The 18,629-nt window shown below is 43.6% G+C and overlaps 2 protein-coding genes across 8 annotated transcripts in view; one reads left to right on the forward strand and one right to left on the reverse strand.

Annotated features, from left to right (window-relative positions):
• Positions 1 to 1,234: 1,234 nt before the first annotated feature.
• On the reverse strand, positions 1,235 to 6,134 carry Etfrf1 (electron transfer flavoprotein regulatory factor 1). Of its 2 annotated transcripts, none has more exons than XM_028891798.2 (3): positions 6,031 to 6,134; positions 1,983 to 2,070; positions 1,235 to 1,902 (listed from the first exon to the last, which is right to left on the reverse strand). In XM_028891798.2, the coding sequence occupies exons 2-3, from the start codon at positions 2,025 to 2,027 to the stop codon at positions 1,687 to 1,689; spliced, it is 261 nt and encodes an 86-aa protein (XP_028747631.1). In that variant the 5' UTR covers positions 2,028 to 2,070; positions 6,031 to 6,134; the 3' UTR covers positions 1,235 to 1,686. The 2 variants fall into 2 exon arrangements, with proteins under 2 accessions (XP_028747631.1, XP_028747630.1); XM_028891797.2 differs by having other exon boundaries at positions 6,023 to 6,125.
• Positions 6,135 to 6,282: 148 nt separating this feature from the next.
• Positions 6,283 to 18,629, forward strand: part of Cfap94 (cilia and flagella associated protein 94) — a 47,552-nt gene continuing 35,205 nt past the window's right edge. For 2 of the 6 annotated variants that reach the window (XR_005091151.1, XM_028891785.2), the window contains exons 1-5: positions 6,284 to 6,485; positions 8,861 to 8,878; positions 12,010 to 12,091; positions 13,693 to 13,784; positions 16,832 to 16,933. Coding sequence is in view for 5 of the 6 variants with exons in the window: in XM_028891785.2 (XP_028747618.1) it covers positions 6,483 to 6,485; positions 8,861 to 8,878; positions 12,010 to 12,091; positions 13,693 to 13,784; positions 16,832 to 16,933 (297 nt within the window). In the remaining variant the exon portion in view is untranslated. Of the gene's footprint in view, positions 6,486 to 8,860; positions 8,879 to 12,009; positions 12,092 to 13,692; positions 13,785 to 16,831; positions 16,934 to 18,629 lie in introns of all 6 variants that reach the window. The other 4 variants (XM_037203994.1, XM_028891784.2, XM_037203995.1 and 1 more) reach the window with 4 other exon arrangements.

Here is an 18,629-nt window from a genome sequence, read left to right on the forward strand (position 1 = left end):
ATCCTAACTTTTATAGATTATTAAGACCTTTGCCACCATTGCACAATTTCATCTAACATACAAGTTCTGTGAGGCATGTCTAAAGTTACAGTTTGCACAAATTCATCTCATTTTGTATTCCACTGATTTTCCATTATTTTTCCCCAAACAGTAGTATATATTTAGGAGGGGTTTTTGTAGGCAACAAAAATTTAAACTCCATTTGTTAAAAAGTAGTGACTTCTTGATAATTGTGTAGTCATTTTTTAAGACCCAAGAGTTACTTTAAAGGTGAATTTATACTTAATAACTTCTGTGTAATACTGGGTAGCATGAATTCTGCACTGAAAAATTGAACAGATACACCCAGTAGCTGTAAAATTCTGTCAAAACACGAAAATTATTTCTAAAGAAGTACACTAGTTTTCAAAGAATAGCTATTAATTAGATTCAGATTTGTGGTTTAGTTTAATAGTTTGAAGTGCCTGTTTGGGATGGTGGTAGGCATTTTAGATGAATTTGGGAAAAATAAAGTTCTCTGCAGAAATGCCAGTTTCAGACCCACCCACCCCCAACCAGCTAAGTGGGCCATATGCTGATTTATCTCCAGGTCCCTAGTTCCACTGTCTCATGTTGAAAACACTTCTGCATTTTTATTTGAGTGCCAATTTCTTACTAGTGCTATTTCCTAATGTAACATGTTTACCTGGAATGTATTTGAACTATTTTTGTATAGTGTAAACTGAAACATGCACATTTTGTACATTGTGCTTTCCTTTTCTTTCATTTTCTTTTTCCTTCCTTCCTTCCTTTTTTTTTTTTTTTTTGTGTGTGTGTGTGGGGGGGACATATGCAGTGTGATCCAGTTGTTTTCCATCCTTTGGTTGTGCTGACCTAGGGAATGTTGGTCATATCAAACATTAAATTTAAAAATGACCACTCTTTTAATTAAAATTAACTTTTAAATGTTTATAGGAGTACGTGCTGTGAAGTGATCTGAAATTTGTAATATTTTTGTCATGAACCGTACTGCTCCTAATCATTGTAATGTAATAAAAATAGTTATGGTGACTATGAAGTGTGTAATTACTTGTTTTTAATTGTGGTGGAGGCTAAAGTCCAGAGCCTCATGTTTGTTAGGCAAGCACTCCACGCTGAACTATACCCCAGCCTGACTATGGGTGTTTCTTGATGGAAATTTGGAACATCTGCTAGGTAGCTGGTAGGGAATCTATAAGCGGACACTTTTCGCAGCTTTAAGTTGGAAAGTTTTTTATTTATAAAGTTGCTAAGAATATTACATAAAAGTGTTTGTTAAACTTGCGGGCTTGTCTGGGCTAGGTCTACTCCACATTACCTCTGTTACAGGCAAACAAAAATATGCCTGCTTTGATGGTGGAAACAGGAACATTACCACTCCTCATGAAAGTTAGTCTAAGCAGGACAAGTGATCTGGGGCTTAAGGGGAGCTAGCAGCACAAAGAATAATAGAAATAATGGCCACATAATGCCAGTCATCTGTTGAGCATGCCAAGGTCAAAGTCACTTTCATATGTTTTATTTTGATAACTGCATTCAGAGTTAAAAAAAACAACTCTGGTCTTTTAAACATGTATCTTGCCATTGTAAGTTGAATTATTTTATAATAGTTGGTACACACAAACAGCTGGCACTGAGTGTAAGCCAGGTGTTGGTGGCAACGATTGGTTAGTTGTTGGTATCTGAATAGTAACGTTGCTTCATAGCTCTGTATTTCCTAAGGAAGTATAAGGCCTCTAGCTCCTTCATTACAAATTCTCCTCGTGCAATAAGCTCTTTGATCTTCTCTGGGTCCTTCACATCCTTGTTTTTAAGGAAAACATTCTTCAAACGCCTTTTAAAATAGTCTGCTCCTTTTGGATAGTCCCGTCCAAGATACAGCAGCTTTAAAAAGAAAGATGTGTTTCTAAGCAATCCATGTCATATAATAATGTATTTGTAAAGTTGGCAGCATAGTTACTTACGTTTTTGTAAAGAGCCAGTACTTCTCCTCGCAAGGAATTGGCCATTTTCACTTAACATGGAATTAATCCACTTTTAGACATAACATACCTAAAGAAAAGGAAGTTTGTTTGTTTTTTTCCAGGTAACTGCTATGTAATCTTAATCACAGATCCTACATATTGGGTCAATGGAAAGCTTGTTTTCCATCTCTGTGTGCAAGTGTGTACTTGCCACAGTGTTCATGTCCAGGCCATGACTGCAGATGTCAGTCCTTTCCATAAACCTTATTTGAGATGTTCTCATTTGCTGCTTCAAACAGCTGGCCTCGACATCCCATCTCCCTGTAGGCACACTGGGATTACGGACTGGAGTCTTTACACAGATCTAGCTTGTGCAGTTGCTTTACCCACTGAGCCCTCTTACCCCCAGAACGGTGATTTTTTTTTTCTTTATAATCTAGGCACTCTTAACTTTTCCAAACCTGTTTCCTTACCAAAAGGAAAGCTGTCGACCCCACTCTCAAGGCTAGACTTCATTATGTGGAAGACACTAAGAGTCTAAATCTAGAAAGATGTTTTCAAAGGAAAGTTAAAAACTTAAAAGAACTGGGTGGGAGATCAAAGAGGTTGGCATTTAACCAGAATGCACAATAATGAATAGAGGGTAAATGAAGCATTTGGAAATGATTCCACGGGGAGCAGACAGCCCCTATGGTGTTGACCATGCTTTTTATGCTTAGGTAGCTCAAGCTGCTAAAGAGAGGAGCTTGGGAAAGGTCTCATTAGACCAAGCCTAAATATATTCCTATTTCTAACCTCTTACATTGCATCTTTATCAGCTAGGCACAGTTCCATTGTGTTCTGTTACGGCTGATTAAAGTGCTTGCCAGTATTCTCCACTGTAAAATTACTTCTTCCCAGGAACCTAGTTCATGTAGTGGCAAATGAATTTATAAACCACCACGTGGATGGGGTATTTTAGGAACCCCAGTGGTTCTCAACCTTCCTAATGCTGCAACCCTTTAATACAGTTCCTCATGTTATGGTGACACTCAACCATAAAATTATTTCATCCCTACTTCATAACTAATTTTGTTACTGTTATGAATCATAATGTAAATATCTGATATGCAGATGGTTTTAGGCAAACCCTGTGAAAGGGTCATTTGATTCCAAAAGGGTTGAGAAATGCTATTCTAGAATCTCACTACAATGGGGACTGCTTGGGCCTCTTAAATACTGAATAAAGGTGTGCACCTGTAGATTGAAGTGCTATATGCATGTGTGTGGTTTTTATGTTGATCTTTATATAATCCAGTAGCACTTAATTCCCACATTATAGGATTTATTTTCATTTTAGCTTCCTGTCAATAATTCTAAAACTTGTGTCCAACAGTGAACAAGCTGGTTCCCATTATCCTCAATAAATTTACTCTTTTGGATCATAACTTTTCCCTCTACTGTCACCATCTGGCACACTCTTCCCCTTCCCACTCCACGTTCCAGGAAGGCTCACCATGTTGCTGTCTTGCCTCCACCCTCTCCACCCAGACAAGTGTCCTCTTGTGCACAAACCACTCTTCCCTGAGACCTGCTTTCCTTTTGAATTCTTAAGGGACTCACTTTCCAGCCCTTCTCTGGTGCGACTTTGCTTAGTGCTACCTAACAACCTTTGGACTGAATTATTCAGGAAAACAAAAACAAAAATTCAAGGTAGTTTCTTTTCTTAAGATTAATTAAAGTTATTTTACAACTAACTAGCAGAAGATGGGAGGTTCTTGAAATTATAGCGTCATATTCAACCAATAATAATTGTGCTGAGCTAGGTGGAGGCTGAGGCAGGGGAAGATCCCAAGTTTAAGGAGAGCTATGACTGAAATTACACAGGGACACTGTCTTAAAGAAATACTAATAATAGTGCTGAATTGTTTCATTTGGGTTTAGTGCTGAGTTGTACAGATCCTAATTAATTCTATCTGTGCCCCTTTAAGAATTATGGCGTCCACTTAAGTTTTCTGGGGTGCTAAGTCATAGTCACCCGTGTTCTCCAGCTTCTAAAGTCTTACTGCTGTCATCATCTCTCCCCTCTTTAAATTTTATTTTTTCCTGAAGATTTAGTGGAATTCCGGAAGGTATTGAAGCCAGTGTGTTTAACAGACAATATTAACAACTGGAGTGTTTTAACAGTTTTGCAGGGGTCAGGGGTATAGTCATTGGTCTATCTTGTTGAAGAATGACTGTTAAAAATATGTGGTTTAAAATTAAATTTATATAGATAAAATTTGACAGCAAATTATAGCCCGTTTAATGTCAGCAAAAAACACAGCCTCCTTTAATTGACATTTGTAATTTGTGAAAGCTTGAGCCCTGGCTTAGCTGTCCTTTCCAATAGTTTTCCCTACAAGTGTTAATAATAAAAAAATTCACCTAGCAAAAAAGTGTAGCTAGTGTGGTCAAGGTAGGTTAATCTGGTTCTTTTAATGTTAATTTATAATACAGTTAATTTGGGGGAATTTTGAGTTTATTTTTGCTGCAAGGAAAAACTAGTTTCCTTTGATTTCCAAACTAGGAAACAAATACTGCATAGATCTGCATGAAGTCTTGGAAGTTATCAAAGCTGGATGAGTGCATGGCTAGAAGTCACCCGATATGCTGAGAGCTTGGATATGTGTGGTGGGCAAGGAGTTGCAGCCCCCGCCTCCTTTTTCCCTAGAGACTTTGGGCAAAGGAATTAAGATTGTTTGGAATGAAGGGATTATCATTTTGGTAGGACACTATTATCTTCTAGGATAAGGACTTGATGCCTAATGATGTTATACTGCCCCATGAGGTTCAAGTGACAGGAAATGGAGAAGGAAAGGCAGCATATTATTAGTTTCTAGGGTGTGTCTAGTGGACTGGGCTTAACCAGTATTTCTTCAAACTGCACTGGAACAGCTATCCCAACAGATTTCCCAGAGGCTGTGCAATCAGAGAGGGAGCAGGCATGTTCCTTGGTAGATGGGACAAGGGACACAAAAGGAGATGGATCTATACTTTTAGCAGTACAACTGTGGGAAGGTAGAGACTGGAAAGTGGCCTTCCTACCATGCATGGACAATGAAGCCCAAGGAAACCCACTTACAGCCTAAGAGCTTCTAAACATGAATGGTCTTGCCGCCTGGGTTCTAACACATCTCTACTGTTCATTTCCCTCTTCCTTAGGGGAGAGGTTGATGGTGGTTTTGAGTAAGGCCTTCTCTCCTAAGTCACCATTTTAAGATAATTATTCTAGTTAGGACCTAGGTATCACAAAACAATAGCGGTAGCTTTATTGAATAATTCAAAACAAAAGCTAACTTCCATACTCAACAGCTATAGTATAAGCTAAATTTGAACTTGTATGCAGTGGATGGTGAGCTTTTAATCTCATTACCAAGGTTCAGAGGGCAGTAAGTAAGGTCATAACTCTTACGCAACCAACAACTTTTAACTCACAAAAACTAGCTGTCAGTACGACTTCCGAATTTAGTCAGTGTGTAAGGGATAGAACATTAAATTGGAATTTACTCATCTTGTGTTTACTAGGTTAGGCCGGTCTTAAGCTGAGGTTGGGACAAAGAACTGACTCGGTTCCTTCTCCTTTCCTGTTGGTGTAAGGTGCCATTTCTTCATATGGGGAGGGGCTCAAACTCTGAAGACTGCCACAACAGTACAACTGAGTCTTTGACCTTGGGACAATAAGGGCTTGCTGGACCTTAGCCGTCTTCACTGGAATAGTTTGCCAGGGAATTAATTCAAGTCGCTTTCAACTCTTGTGTGGAGTTGCCTAAGCGACCCGCTCAGAGCCGGTGGCTTCACCCAGTCGCAGGCTGGAGCCATTTCTTCCCCAGATTCCCGGGGAATGGCTTGCCCCGGCGCACAGAAGCGAGGGAGAATCCCCTTTACAGAGCCGGGCCGGCTGTTACCCCAGCTTGCAGGAGGAGGCAGGAGGAGGCCCGCGAGTTCCAGGTCAGCCTGGGATATAGTGTGAGAACAAAGAGCTCCCCTCCCACGAGCAGCCGCCCTCTCCTAAAGCATACTTCACCACCTGCAGCCCCGGGATCCGGAAAACAAGCCGCTCGCACAGCTGCACTCCAGCGCTTTGCGGCATCCGGGTCGTAAACGCTCTGACAGCATTGCCCTTGAAGGGGCGGGGCGCCTGCCGGAAGTAAACGGACTGAGGGCTCTGCGGGGATGGGGCGGGGCGCCAGGCAGAAGTGGGCGGGGCTTGAAGTAACTCTTTGGTGGTGGCGGGGCGGCAGACGGAAGTGGGCGGCCTTAGGTGGTGAGGGCGGGGCTTGTGTCGGAAGTGGGATGAAGCTTGAGCAACCAGTCTACGGCAAGTGCCAGACTCACACCGAAAGGCTACAGTGCGACTGCGCAGGCGGACCCTAGCCGAGCGCTGGGATTTGTAAGTGGGCGTGGCCTGTCGTCCTGACAACCGTGAGCGTTCTGACACTGTCGAGTTCAGACTTTTCCCTCCGCGAAGGTCCTTCTCTCATGGTAAGCCGGGAAAATAAGGGAGGCGAGCAGGGGCCAGCGCGGATTTCGCTGCAGCGCTGCTGAAGGTGGACAGGCTCCCGATTGACAGGAGGGGAGCAGGCGGACGGGCGCAGCCTCAAGCCAGCTTGTGCAAACCTGAGGTGGCGGGATCCGCATCTCTCCTGTAGCTATACTTGAAACTTGGTTCTTACCTAGTAACTTCTGGTGATGCACGTTCAAGGCGATGCAACCTGTCGGAAATGTTTTCAGACCAGCAGTGGATGGCTTAGTCGGCTTTGAAGTTACTTTGTGTGGTCTTTCGAAGGAACCTAAATTGTTTTGGTTCCAGGTAGTCAGCCTACACTCCTTCAATATAATAAAGCTTGCCGTTTTGTTTTTCTTCCAATTCTCCCATCTTCACCAAGGAGACAGACCAGCATGGAACTAACCACGTGTACTGTTTCCCGTTCTCCACCAAGAGACAGTCTGTTGTCACTTGGAGAATGCAACTGCTAGTTCTGTAATGGACATTCGGTGTACATTCTTTAAGATTGCTGGCTGGAAGTCAGAGAAAGAGTAGGACAGCCCTCCTGCAGCAGGCAGATTAAGCAGAGTAACTGCCACAGATTTACCATGGTAACAGCTGGTATATCTGGAGCAGTAAATAAGTTATCAAGGGCAGGGAAAGAAAGAGTGCTACTTTTCACCCTCTTTTAACGTATAAATATTATTTTTCTGTAAGTGTTGGGAAGAAATGGGTAGAGGAGAACTCCCCTGGCAAAACCCCATGGGGTCTTAAGTTAAAACTGCTAGAGACTGAACGTCTGAGGTCAGACCGTTGGCCTGAGGGGATTTATCCAGATCTCTCTACTTCGAATAGTTCCTTGGGGTGTAGCAGTGTGACCTCATTTTTTTCACATGATGTTTATTTTCTTTGTGAGGGTCTGTATTCAAGATTTCTCTTTGTACATGGGTACCAGCCATATTGATCCAGAGGTGCACCCAGTTCCAATATGAGGTCATCTTAATTTGGTGAAATCATCACTGACCCTTTTTCTAAGTAGGTCGAATGCTGACATACAGGAAGCTAAGATTTTAGTGTGTGAATTTGAAAAGAAATAATTCAATCCCTCAATCTAAGGAATTATAAAACAGGAAGGGAAGTGACTACATACACTGTAAGTCCAGGAGTATGATTTCTCAAAAAGCTTATCCTTCAAAAAGCAGTGACACCCTTCAATGCTTAAGTTTTGAGAACAGTTTTACCCCTTGGTGGCTCTTACGTTTACATAAAGAACAAGGGTGGGACTTTTCCCAAACCAGCTTCATGTTAGAAATACTAGTGAGAGCTAAGGATGTGCCCAGCCTCTTTAAGAATGGCCACTTGAGAGTAGGGCAGGAATGTTTATACAGTCTGCCACATAGTGTTTGTTTCCAGAAGGAAGTGTGTTAACCAGTGTGATAGGGAATGAACAGCCAGGATAAACGCCAGCTGTAAAAATTCACATGAGAGCAAAGCCACCATTGTTCTTCTCTCTGTAGCTCTAGCTAGACTTTAGAGTTCCTTACAGGTAAATCACCAGTAGATATCTACAGAGTGAATTTCTGAAATGTGTGCACCTTTCAGGAAGATGTCATTTGATGTATCCTGACTTTAGCACTTGCATATTACAATGATGCCCTTATGGTTTGAACCAGTATTTCCTATAGCTCTTCAGATATGTAAAATGTGTAACTTAAACCAACACGGTCCCTTACAAATTCTTTACTAGAAAGCTGATGGACAGACAGGACTGCTCAGGAATTTACAAATAGTATTGCCCAGAAATGCTTGTAGTTGTTAATCAGTATTGAAATACTGTGCTTTCCAAAATGGGCAGATCACTTTAAAACATGTGGCTGGACAGTCTTCATTTTATCATTGCTTGGCAAACTTTAAAAAATGGATTGCGTCCCCATAAAAACCATTAATCTTATGTAATAGAAAGTTTCCTTTATGAGACAGCCCCTAAATTTGCAAATTCGATGTAGTACAAGTAGTCAGTAATTTGTGGGGATTTGGAGAATCCTTTCAACTAGTCCTTCTTTGACTGGCGCTCATTTTGTAGGCTCTTGGGCTGATGTAAGCAGTGTTGGCTCTACTTCGGAAGGATGCTTCAGGGGGACATCTTGTGGGTTTTCCTGCTGGAGCTTTCAGTTTGTTCTGGCTGCTTTTTACAGTATCTTTTCAGTTTAAAGGAACTAAAGAGTCACAGAAAAGTGACAAAGACGGTACAAAGGGCATCCCCTTGGGCCCTTCACCAGCTTCTCCTAATTAATGTTTTATGCCATGCTTTGTTGAAAGTATCCGAATTCTTTTTAAAACATGTCAATGCTTTTGTTTCCCAACTGTTTAGGCTCCCAAACCAAAAAAGGTATGTAGAAATTATGTTTCCAAAATAGATAGTTTTATGAATATATTGTATAAATGAACTTATGGAATTTTAAAATAATTTTTTAGTTATAGTTTATAGAATTTAATAATAATAATATAATAATAAGCTCACTTTTTAGATAATAATGTTACTTAAATCATGGGATCATTCTTCACAGTTACAGATGTATCTCACATTCGATGATATTTCTAGTTTGAAGAAGACACACTTTATAAATTGCCTTTAGTTCTGACCTGTGCCTAGATTTGAGGCTTCAGTTTTTTATGTCCACTATAGAATATGATGGGTTAGACCCTCCTTCCCTTACTCCAGATGAACCTAAAATGTAGTTATAGAACTGCTGTGAGTGGCACAGGGACCGCAGGGCAGCACGTGCTTGTGGTTTTCTGTGTTCATTCGTACAGGGCAGAAATTGAGGTTGGCTAAAGGACATGCTACCCCATAGTTTGGTTGTCTTTTCCCTCTTTATAGAGTTCTACTTTAAAGCAGAAATTTTAATCCTTAGTTACAGGCCAGATTTAGCTTATCAGTAGATTCAGGTTTACTTGAAAAATTTTTTTATTTCTTTTTTTTTTTAAATCACTTCTCAAGTGTGGCATGATGTCTCAACGCCTGTGATCCCAGCTACGGTGGAGCTTGAAATAGGAAGGTCATGAGTTTGAGAACAGCCTACTCCGCAAAGACAAAAACAAAACAACAACTACATATGGCCAGACATTGTCCCCCAAAATAAAGTGTAATAAAATGATAAAAAAAAAAAAGCAGCTGCATTAAAAAAAAAAAAAAAAAAAAAAAGCAGCTGCATTTGTCCTAGTCATGAAATATCCAAACTGACCACACTGGGCCTGAAGTCCTGTAAGCAGCAGTTTGTGGGGCTCAGCAGTGGCAGCCTCTTTCAGGAATACAAAAAGCATCTTGATCTCATCACAGTTCTGTCTTTGTTTACCTTTCAGAACTCTTTGTTTACCTCTCTGACCACAACAGGAGCATAGGCTTAATGTACCTGCTTTAAAGCATATCTCAGTGGTCCGTTCTCCATAAATTTTCCTACCACTCTCCCTTGAAAACTCAGTTACATCCAACCCTCCTTGTCTGTAGGTCCTGTGCTCACGCACTAATCAAACAGATTAAGACTCTTCTTCAGTAGTGTGACCAGAAGGTTGAGTGTGGTGGTGCTCTCATGTGGTCCCAGTGCCAGAGGACCACAAGTTCTAATCTAGCATCAGCTGTACAATGAGACCTGTCTCAAAAGCGGGGGTAGGGGGGCTGGGGGGTGGATAATGGGGGTTAGAGAGATGAGCACTTGATGCTGTTGCAGAGGACCTGAGTTTGGTTCCCAGCATCCACATGGTGGCTCTCGACTCTGTAACTCTAGTTCCAGGGGATCTGACACCCTCTTCTGGCCTCTGTGAGCACCAGGCATGCACATGATACACAGACATATATGCAGGCAAACACTCATACACATATAATTTTTTAAATTAAATGTGGTAATAACATGTACTGTGTGTCTTGGAATGCTAGAAGAAACAATTTGGAATGTTTGGTGATAAAGAAATAAATATTTGGGAAATCCCATCTATAGAGAACACATGCAGATTTTCCATGGAGTTATTCCTGAACAGTAAATGTAGCAACTGCCTAGATTGGATGTGGTAGCATGTAGGAGAAGATATACATAGGTTGCATGCAAACATTGTCTTTTTATATGTGACCTGAGTATGTGAATTTTGGCCTTCATAGAGACCTGTAACTAGTATTAAGGAATGACTGTCTACTCTCTGGGTTCTCCACACATGCATTAGAATGTACCTCAGTTATAAGTCTTGGATCATGTTGTGTGTGTGCATGTTTGAGTGCATGAAGAAATGCCAAGACACATGTGTCAGTCAGAGAACAGCTTATAGGAGTCTGCTCTCTCCTACCATGTGGCGCTCAGAGATTGAACTGAGATTGGTCATCAGGCTTGGCAGCAAGTGTCTTTACCTCCTTTCAGCCTGTGAGCTATTTATGACCAGGACCATGTCTTCTGAGGCCTTGTGTACACTAGGCAAATGCTCTACCACTGAGCATTCACCAGTCCTTATCACATTTATTTCTGTATTTATAACATTTAGTGCTGTGCCTGCTCTAGAGTGGAAATGGAATCAATGATTGTTGAATAAACATGTGGAAGCTCATTGAATCTACACACACATGGGCTCTTGATGGCTCAGAAGGAACGCTTACGTGAATATGTACTGAGTATTTATACAAGTAAACATCTTTTCAGGAAATGCTGCTGCGTGCTTTCTGCGTGCTGTCTGTGTTTGTGTGGCAGTTACTAGGACGCACTGCCATGCTCCTCTACACCTCAGCGGGAGCTCCAGCCTCTGTACCTTCAACCCTGACCCCTCAGTGGGTCTCCAGCTCCCTCCCTGGTGGCTGCATGGCCCTGATGTCCCCTTCCCCTGAATGTAAAGATTCCTTGAACATAAACTAAGTAGCACTTGATTTGTAGACCTTTACTTGACCTGTGTGACAAAAAGAATCTCTCCTCCCTCTAAACTTGCAAAGTAACTAAAAGCCTGCTAGTTCTAAAAATATCTTCGATGTTTGTAGATGGGTAGTTTCAGACCTCCATCATGGGTGTTTTCCTTGCTTCCAACACTGGAAGCTCAACAGTCACTTCAATCACATTCTTTGTATGCTTATATGATTATTTTTCTTATTTATTTTCAGACTAATCTCTGCAATGCCCAGAGTCTATGCTGGGCACTAATTGGCTGTCTTACCCATTGAATTAATATACATGAAAAATTGGTTTCATAAAATCAATAATTATTTTCATAATTGCTATTTTTAAGATTTATTTTTTAAATATATGTGTATGTGTGTGGGCCTGTGTGATTTTATATTCACCACTGGTGCCTGAAGAGGCCAGAAGAGGGCATTAATCTCCTGGAGTGGAGTTACAGGCGGTTGTGAATTGCCTAGCAGGGGTGCTGAGAAGAGCAGTAGTGTGCTTGCCTGTGGGCCATCACTCCAGCGGCTAGTAACCACTGTTTGAAGGGACACATTCTCAAATGACTTGTGCTGACAGCCTCTTTAATGTTGTGGTCTTCGTTAAGACTTCCAGCAAGAAAAAGATCACCAAAGCTGAGCGACTTCGGCTGCTGCAGGAGGAGGAAGAGAGGCGCCTGAAGGAGGAAGGTACTGAAGGCAGCGCCGGACCCCTAGGATATGGGGCATTAGCCAGAGGTTGATAGTGATGTGGTGCTGGACCACCTAGAATAGGGGGCATTAGCCAGAGGTTGACAGCCATGCCGTGCCAGACCACCTAGCCCAGGACATTAGCCAGAGGTGATATCGACACAACCACTCAGTGTTTTCAACAGGCTTTAATTTTATAATGGATTTCTACTATTCAGCTTGTACTCAGAAAGACCCATCAGTGCACATTCAGACCGCACACAGTCAGATCCGAGTGTGCACGGAAGCCATGCTGTGAGACAGAGTTCAGGACTTGGGAAAGTCTGGTCTCTGACAACCCACTGATCTTTTGACCTTTTACCCCACACAATATTTGGCTGTATTTAAATTAACAAAAAAAAATGCTTATCAGATTTTACATCCAGCTGATCAGTCCATATTTTAATTTGCTAATTTTGTCAAGGCTGCCATGAGGTGTTTATAATTCACTAATGAAAATAGGGACATTAGTGCTGATTATGTATGTGGTAAGAAGTCTGAAATTTATTAAAGATGAGAAATACACACTAGCAAAAAGTATGTACAACAGCCTAACTTTTTTTAACCCAGGGTTCTTTTTTTTAAAGATTTATGTTATTTATTTTTGATTATGTGTATATGTATGTCTGAATGTGGGTATGCACAAGTAACGTCAGGCACCCACAGGGGCCAGAGGTGTTCCATCCTCTGCAGCTGGTTTCAGGCAGTGTGAGCTGCATGATGTGGGTGCTGAGAACTGAACTTGGGTCCTATACAAGAACAGTACATGCTCTTAACTCCTGAGCCCAACTTTTTGATGTTTAACAATATCTGTTTGCCATTTTTTTTTTTTTTCCGAGACAGGGTTTCTCTGTGTAGTTTTGGTGCCTGTCCTGGATCTCACTCTGTAGACCAGGCTGGCCTTGAACTCACAGAAATCTGCCTGGCTTTGCCTCCCAAGGGCTGGGATTAAAGGTATGCACCACCACCACCTATTTGCCACTTATTAAAATTAAACATTGATAAAAATATTGGATGTTTGAAATATTAGAAAGCAGTTTTTAAAATCTGGTGCTCCTGATAGTCAGGGATATTAGATTTCAGTGACTGTAGATTTATATTCAGATTTTAAAATACTCTATTGACTTTTAATGAATACTTTATCTTTTGCAGGTAGTAAAGCACATTCTTTTGTTTTCTAACTGATGTTTTTAGATTTGTTTATTTATTGAGGGCACTGGTACTTTGCCATGTGTGTGGAAGCCAGAAGACAACTCTTGGGAGTCCGTTCCTTTCATATGGGAATCTAGGGACCCAGCTCGGGTCAGCAGACAACTTGGCGGCAAGTGCCTTTGCCATCTGAGTCACCCTGCTGCCCTTTATCAGTCCCAGCACTCAGGAGATGGAGACAGGTGGATTCTGTGAGTTCAAGGCCAGCCTGGTGTACCGAGCAAGTTCCAGGACAGGACAGGCTTCAATGCTACAGAGAAACCTTGTCTCGATAAACAAAATGAAACCAAAGAATCTAAAACATTGTGGTTGAATATCTGCAGTTAACTCCTGATTTCTTTTTTGGCTCTTAGAGGAGGCTCGACAGAAATTTGAAAAAGAAGAACAGGAGAGGCTAGAAACACAGCGGATTGAGAAAGAGAAATGGCGTCAGCTGGAAAAGAAAGTGAGTGTGAGCAGCAGTGCCAGTGGTGCTCACACACACACACACACACACACACACACACACACACACACACCCCGAGTCTGTAGCTGCAGCAATGCCCAGCCCTACGGTGACCGTCGGCCATCACCTCACACACGTTGTCAGTTAGGGGCATGAGTGCCACTGATTTAAAAGGGGGAGGGGGGTGGTCTCTCTATGCAGCTCTGGCTGTTCTGGAACTCTATGTAGACCAAGCTGGCTTCATACTCACAGAGATCTGTCTGCCTTTGCCTCTCAGGTGCTGGGATTAAAGGCGCATGTCACTGTACCTGGTGGCGTTGTTCATGTTTTTAAAAATCTCTTTAGCATCTAGCTCACCAGAAGACACCTGGGTTCTCATGTTGATGTCAGTATTTTGTTAGATGTTTCAACAGAACTATGAAGAAAAGCTCATCTTGCACAGATAGATTACGGAATTGGGGGAGAGGATGCAACAGGGCTCGGAGGTGTCTCAGGTGGGAAGCGCCTGCCTTGACACCGTGCCATCTAAGCTCTATATGAAAATCCAGCTGTACGGGCTGCCTGGAGCTCCGGCACCGAGGGCAGAAACAGGTGGATCCATCCCTGCAGCTCACGGCCAGCTAGCCTACCAAACTGATGAGCTTCAGTTTCGTGAGGGACCCTGCCTCAAGACAGAGAGTGACGAGGGAACAACACTTACTGTCAACATCTGCCCGTGTAAACACACCTCCCCACACACGCGCACACCTCTCACATGTGCTCACACCCACAAAGTGGGAAAACACCCTCCTAGCCTTCCAGATCCTGTGGCGTTCTGGACACTGCACCTCAACTAAGCAAGTGTTGACTGCTGCCGCTGTGTCCTCTCTGTGGCAGAGCTGTGCCGTGGGGCTGAAGACAGAATCACACTTCAGTCTCCAGTCATGCTCCTGTTTCAGCTTCCGGAGTAGCTGGGACCACGGGCACATGGCACCGTCCCCAGCTTTACAAGTGAGCTTCACGATGTGGAATCTGAAGCTCCGTTAGTGGGCACACACCCTGCTAGTGGGCACATACCCCGTTAGTGGGCACACACCCTGTTAGTGGGCACACCCCCCCATTAGTGGGCACACACCCTATTAGTGGGCACACACACCCCCATTAGTGAGCACCCATCCCTCTTAGTGGGCATAGCCTCTGTTAATGGACACCCTCCCATTAGTGGGCACACACCTTGTTAGTGGGCACACACCCCCGTCAGTGAACACACACCCGTTAGTGGGCACACACCCGTTAGTGGGCACACACACCTTGTTAGTGGGCACACACCCAGTTAGTGGGCACACACCCAGTTAGTGGGCACACACCTTGTTAGTGGGCACACACCCCCGTCAGTGAACACACACCCATTAGTGGGCACAACCCTGTCAGTGGGCACACACCCTTGTCAGTGGGCACACACCCCTGTTAGTGGGTACATATCCCCGTTATTGGGCACACACCTTGTTAGTGGGCACACACCCCTGTCAGTGGGCACACACACCCATTAGTGGGCACACACCCTCATCAGTGGACACATAACCCCCGTCAGTGGGCAAACATCCCTGTTAGTGGGCACACACCCAGTTAGTGGGCACATACCCAGTTAGTGGGCACACACCCTGCTAGTGGGCACACACCCAGTTAGTGGGCACAAACCCAGTTAGTGGGCACACATCCCATTAGTGGGCACACACCCCTTGGCAACCAAATATTGCTCTTTGCCTCTGAACAGATTTGATTTCCAAGCACTACTCTGTCACATCATGTGCTGTTTTCTTAGAACATATTGGTCAGTGACTTACTTCCAAATGTAGACCTGTCTTATTCTCCAATATCAAAATATCACTTATGTATTAGGTGAGTGGTGCATGCCTTGAATGTAGCACTCAGGTAGCAGAGGTAGCCTAGTTTTCATAGCAAGTTCCAGGCCAGCCAAGGCTACATAGTGAGACCCTGTCTCAAGGGGAAAAAATCAGCCATGTTAGTATCCCTGCCAGTCAAATCAGACGTTTTTAAAGATTTGCTGTTCACCAGGTGCAGTTTTTTTAATCGAAATTTTTGCTTGAATGCTGAACCTTGTCGTTCCACACAAATGTCTGATTTGTATCCTTGACCTGTTGTGTTCGGTGCGCACGTTTCTGAGAGCATATCTACCAGACCCTCGATCATAGAGGTGATTTCCAGGGGCACTGTTGCCTTTGTTGTGTAGCGGAGTGCCAGTGCCTCTTCCCAATCTAGCACACACAGTGTTGACAATTGGATTCTCAGGGTTAGGACTTAGCAGAATTAATCACTGCCCCCCTGTAGCTAGAGTTTTCCTGCCTGGCCCACAGTCAGGACAAATCTTTGTCACCTGCCAGTCCCACAGCCACACACACCCAACCAAATAAACACAGAGACTTATATTGCTTACAAACTGTGTGGCCATGGCAGACTTCTTGCTAACTGTTCTTATATCTTAAATTAATCCATTTCCACAAATCTATACCTTGCCACGTGGCTCATGGCTTACCGGCATCTTCTCATGCTGCTTGTCATGGTGGTGGCTGGCAGTGACTCTCTGACTCAGCCTTCCACTTCTGAGACGTCTCCTCTCTCCTTGTCCTGCCTATACTTCCTGCCTGGCTACTGGCTAGTCAGTGTTTTATTTATACAGAACGATATCCACAGCACCCTCTCCATCAGGATGGTCTGCATGCAGCCACCGCTCCCTCTCACAGTCCCAGCTCTAGCTAGTGCAGGTGAGACCACTGCCTTGATTTCTGCTCAGACACCCAAGACTGTATCGTGCACTGCAGGGCAGAGTATCCCACACAGACTCATTCTCAGACCCAAAGGTGCCCTCAGACATCTAAAGACCCACTTTGAAGCGACTGTTTGAGACAGTCTCAGTGTCCGTACTTTTAGTCAGACTTACTGAACTGTTTAGTTTGGAACTATATATTCAACCACATGTGTTTTAAAGCTCCCTGTGAAACATAAAGCTAACATGGAAGAGCAATCATGTGACCCTCCTTCTGTGGCAGGACCTAGAAAGAAGGAGCGAAGAACTTGAAGAGCTTTCTTTGCTAGAGTGCTGTTTTCCTGAAGCAGAAAAATTGAAACGGGAAACCAGGGCGCTGGCTCAGGTGAGGCTGTCTCCTCTCTTGAGCTCATACTTCTGGGACCACGAGGAAACTGCAGTCTCGTACTAATTTTTATCTTGGGAAACTTTATTAAGAAGGAAATCCAGCTGGGCGGTGGTGGCGCACGTCTTTAATCCCAGCACTCGGGAGGCAGAGGCAGGCGGATCTCTGTGTGTTCGAGGCCAGCCTAGTCTACAAAGCGAGTTCCAGGAAAGGCCAAAGCTACATAGAGAAACCCTGTCTCGAAAAATCCAAAAAAAAAAGGAAATCCAGATGGTGAAATGGCTTAGTAGTTAAATGCACGTACCGTTCTGGAGATAGTCTGAGTTCGGTTCCTGGCGTCCATTACCTGTAGACTCACAACCATCTGTCTCCAGCTCCAGGGAATCTGATGCCCTCTTCTGGGCTTGCAGGCACTGCACACACAGAAATACATAAATACAAATAAACCTGAAAACCTCTAATTTGACAAATACATTGTTCAGGGAAAAGAAATTGATGCAGTTGTAGAAAACTATTTGTCAATGAAGGGACAATTGAAATGATTATACTCCCTCGCTGTTCACTTCCTGGGGATCCAGATGAGCTCAGTTGATTGTGCTTCAATGTAGCTTACTTCCTGGTTTGTTTGTTTGTTTTTAATTGGAAGATGTGTGGAAACTGTGATCAGGGTTTCCGAAAGATGTGTTCATGTTGCTTCTGAATATACTGAGGGAATTCTCAAACTATCTCCAGCTGTTCATTGCTACATCTTGGTGTCCATCCCTCAGCAGTGATACTGGATGTTACTACTGCCACTGTTTAGGAGGGCCATCACCTGAGTCTCTGGCAGGTGAGAAACTTGAGTGATGTGAATTTGTGCTGTCTCACAGTTCTCAGATCCTGTTCTTTCAGCCCCCTGTTCCCTGAGACACAAGAGCACTGGAATCACCCTGATGATTACCCCATAATGTCCTCCAAGCAGCTCAGCCCAGCACAGCCTTACTTCCAGTCACAGGTGGAATGATTGAGCCTGGAGAGGAGGCCAAGTCCAAAGCCAGAATAGGGTGAACGCTGGACCCTTCACCACAGAGACTGCAGAAGAGGCATTCTGGAGGGAATAAAAGTGCTGCTCCAGTGATGTCAGACATGACAAGGATGAACAAGCCCTTATCGCTAACGTGGAGAAAAGACTAGGCTAGCCCACCACCCCTAAACCAAGGCCTACTCCAGGCCAGCCCACCACCCCTGAACCAAGGCCTACCCCAGGCCAGCCCACCACCCCTGAACCAAGGCCTACCCAAGAGCAAGGCCAGGCTTTTCAATTCTGTAAAGGCCAGAGGGGAAGAATCCACAGGAGAAAAGTTTGAAGCTGGCAGAGGCTGGCTCATGAAACTCTTGTCTTCACAAAATACCTGTGCATTAAGAATAAAAGTTGTGGGAAGCTAAGGCCTAAGTCCATGCAATGAGCAAACCAGTATGGAGGGTAACCCAGGAGCAGCTCTGGTTGGTTCCTGAGGCCAGCAGCCAATTAGCTGCTGAAAGCTGGGACCCACTGGCTGGTGGATTTAAAGTTGTTCCCTGTGCCTCGTGCCCAAGGCCTGGTAAGCGATGTCTAGTGACATCACTGACTTCTGTTCTCTCCGCTTGCCGGTTCTGAGACTGAGATTTGGTGAATCGTGGTTTGAAGTGTTCTTGGCATAGATAAGCTGTGCATGAC

The sequence above is a fragment of the Peromyscus leucopus genome, chromosome 3 (assembly GCF_004664715.2).
Source record: "Peromyscus leucopus breed LL Stock chromosome 3, UCI_PerLeu_2.1, whole genome shotgun sequence".
NCBI classification, from domain to species: domain Eukaryota; kingdom Metazoa; phylum Chordata; class Mammalia; order Rodentia; family Cricetidae; genus Peromyscus; species Peromyscus leucopus.

Coding starts and splice junctions, on each gene's coding strand:
- Etfrf1 (XM_028891798.2), bottom strand. CDS start 2,027: ATGGCCAATTCCTTGCGAGGAGAAGTACTGGCTCTTTACAAAAAC. Junction 1,903..1,982: donor TACTGGCTCTTTACAAAAAC/GTAAGTAACTAT, acceptor TTCTTTTTAAAG/CTGCTGTATCTTGGACGGGA.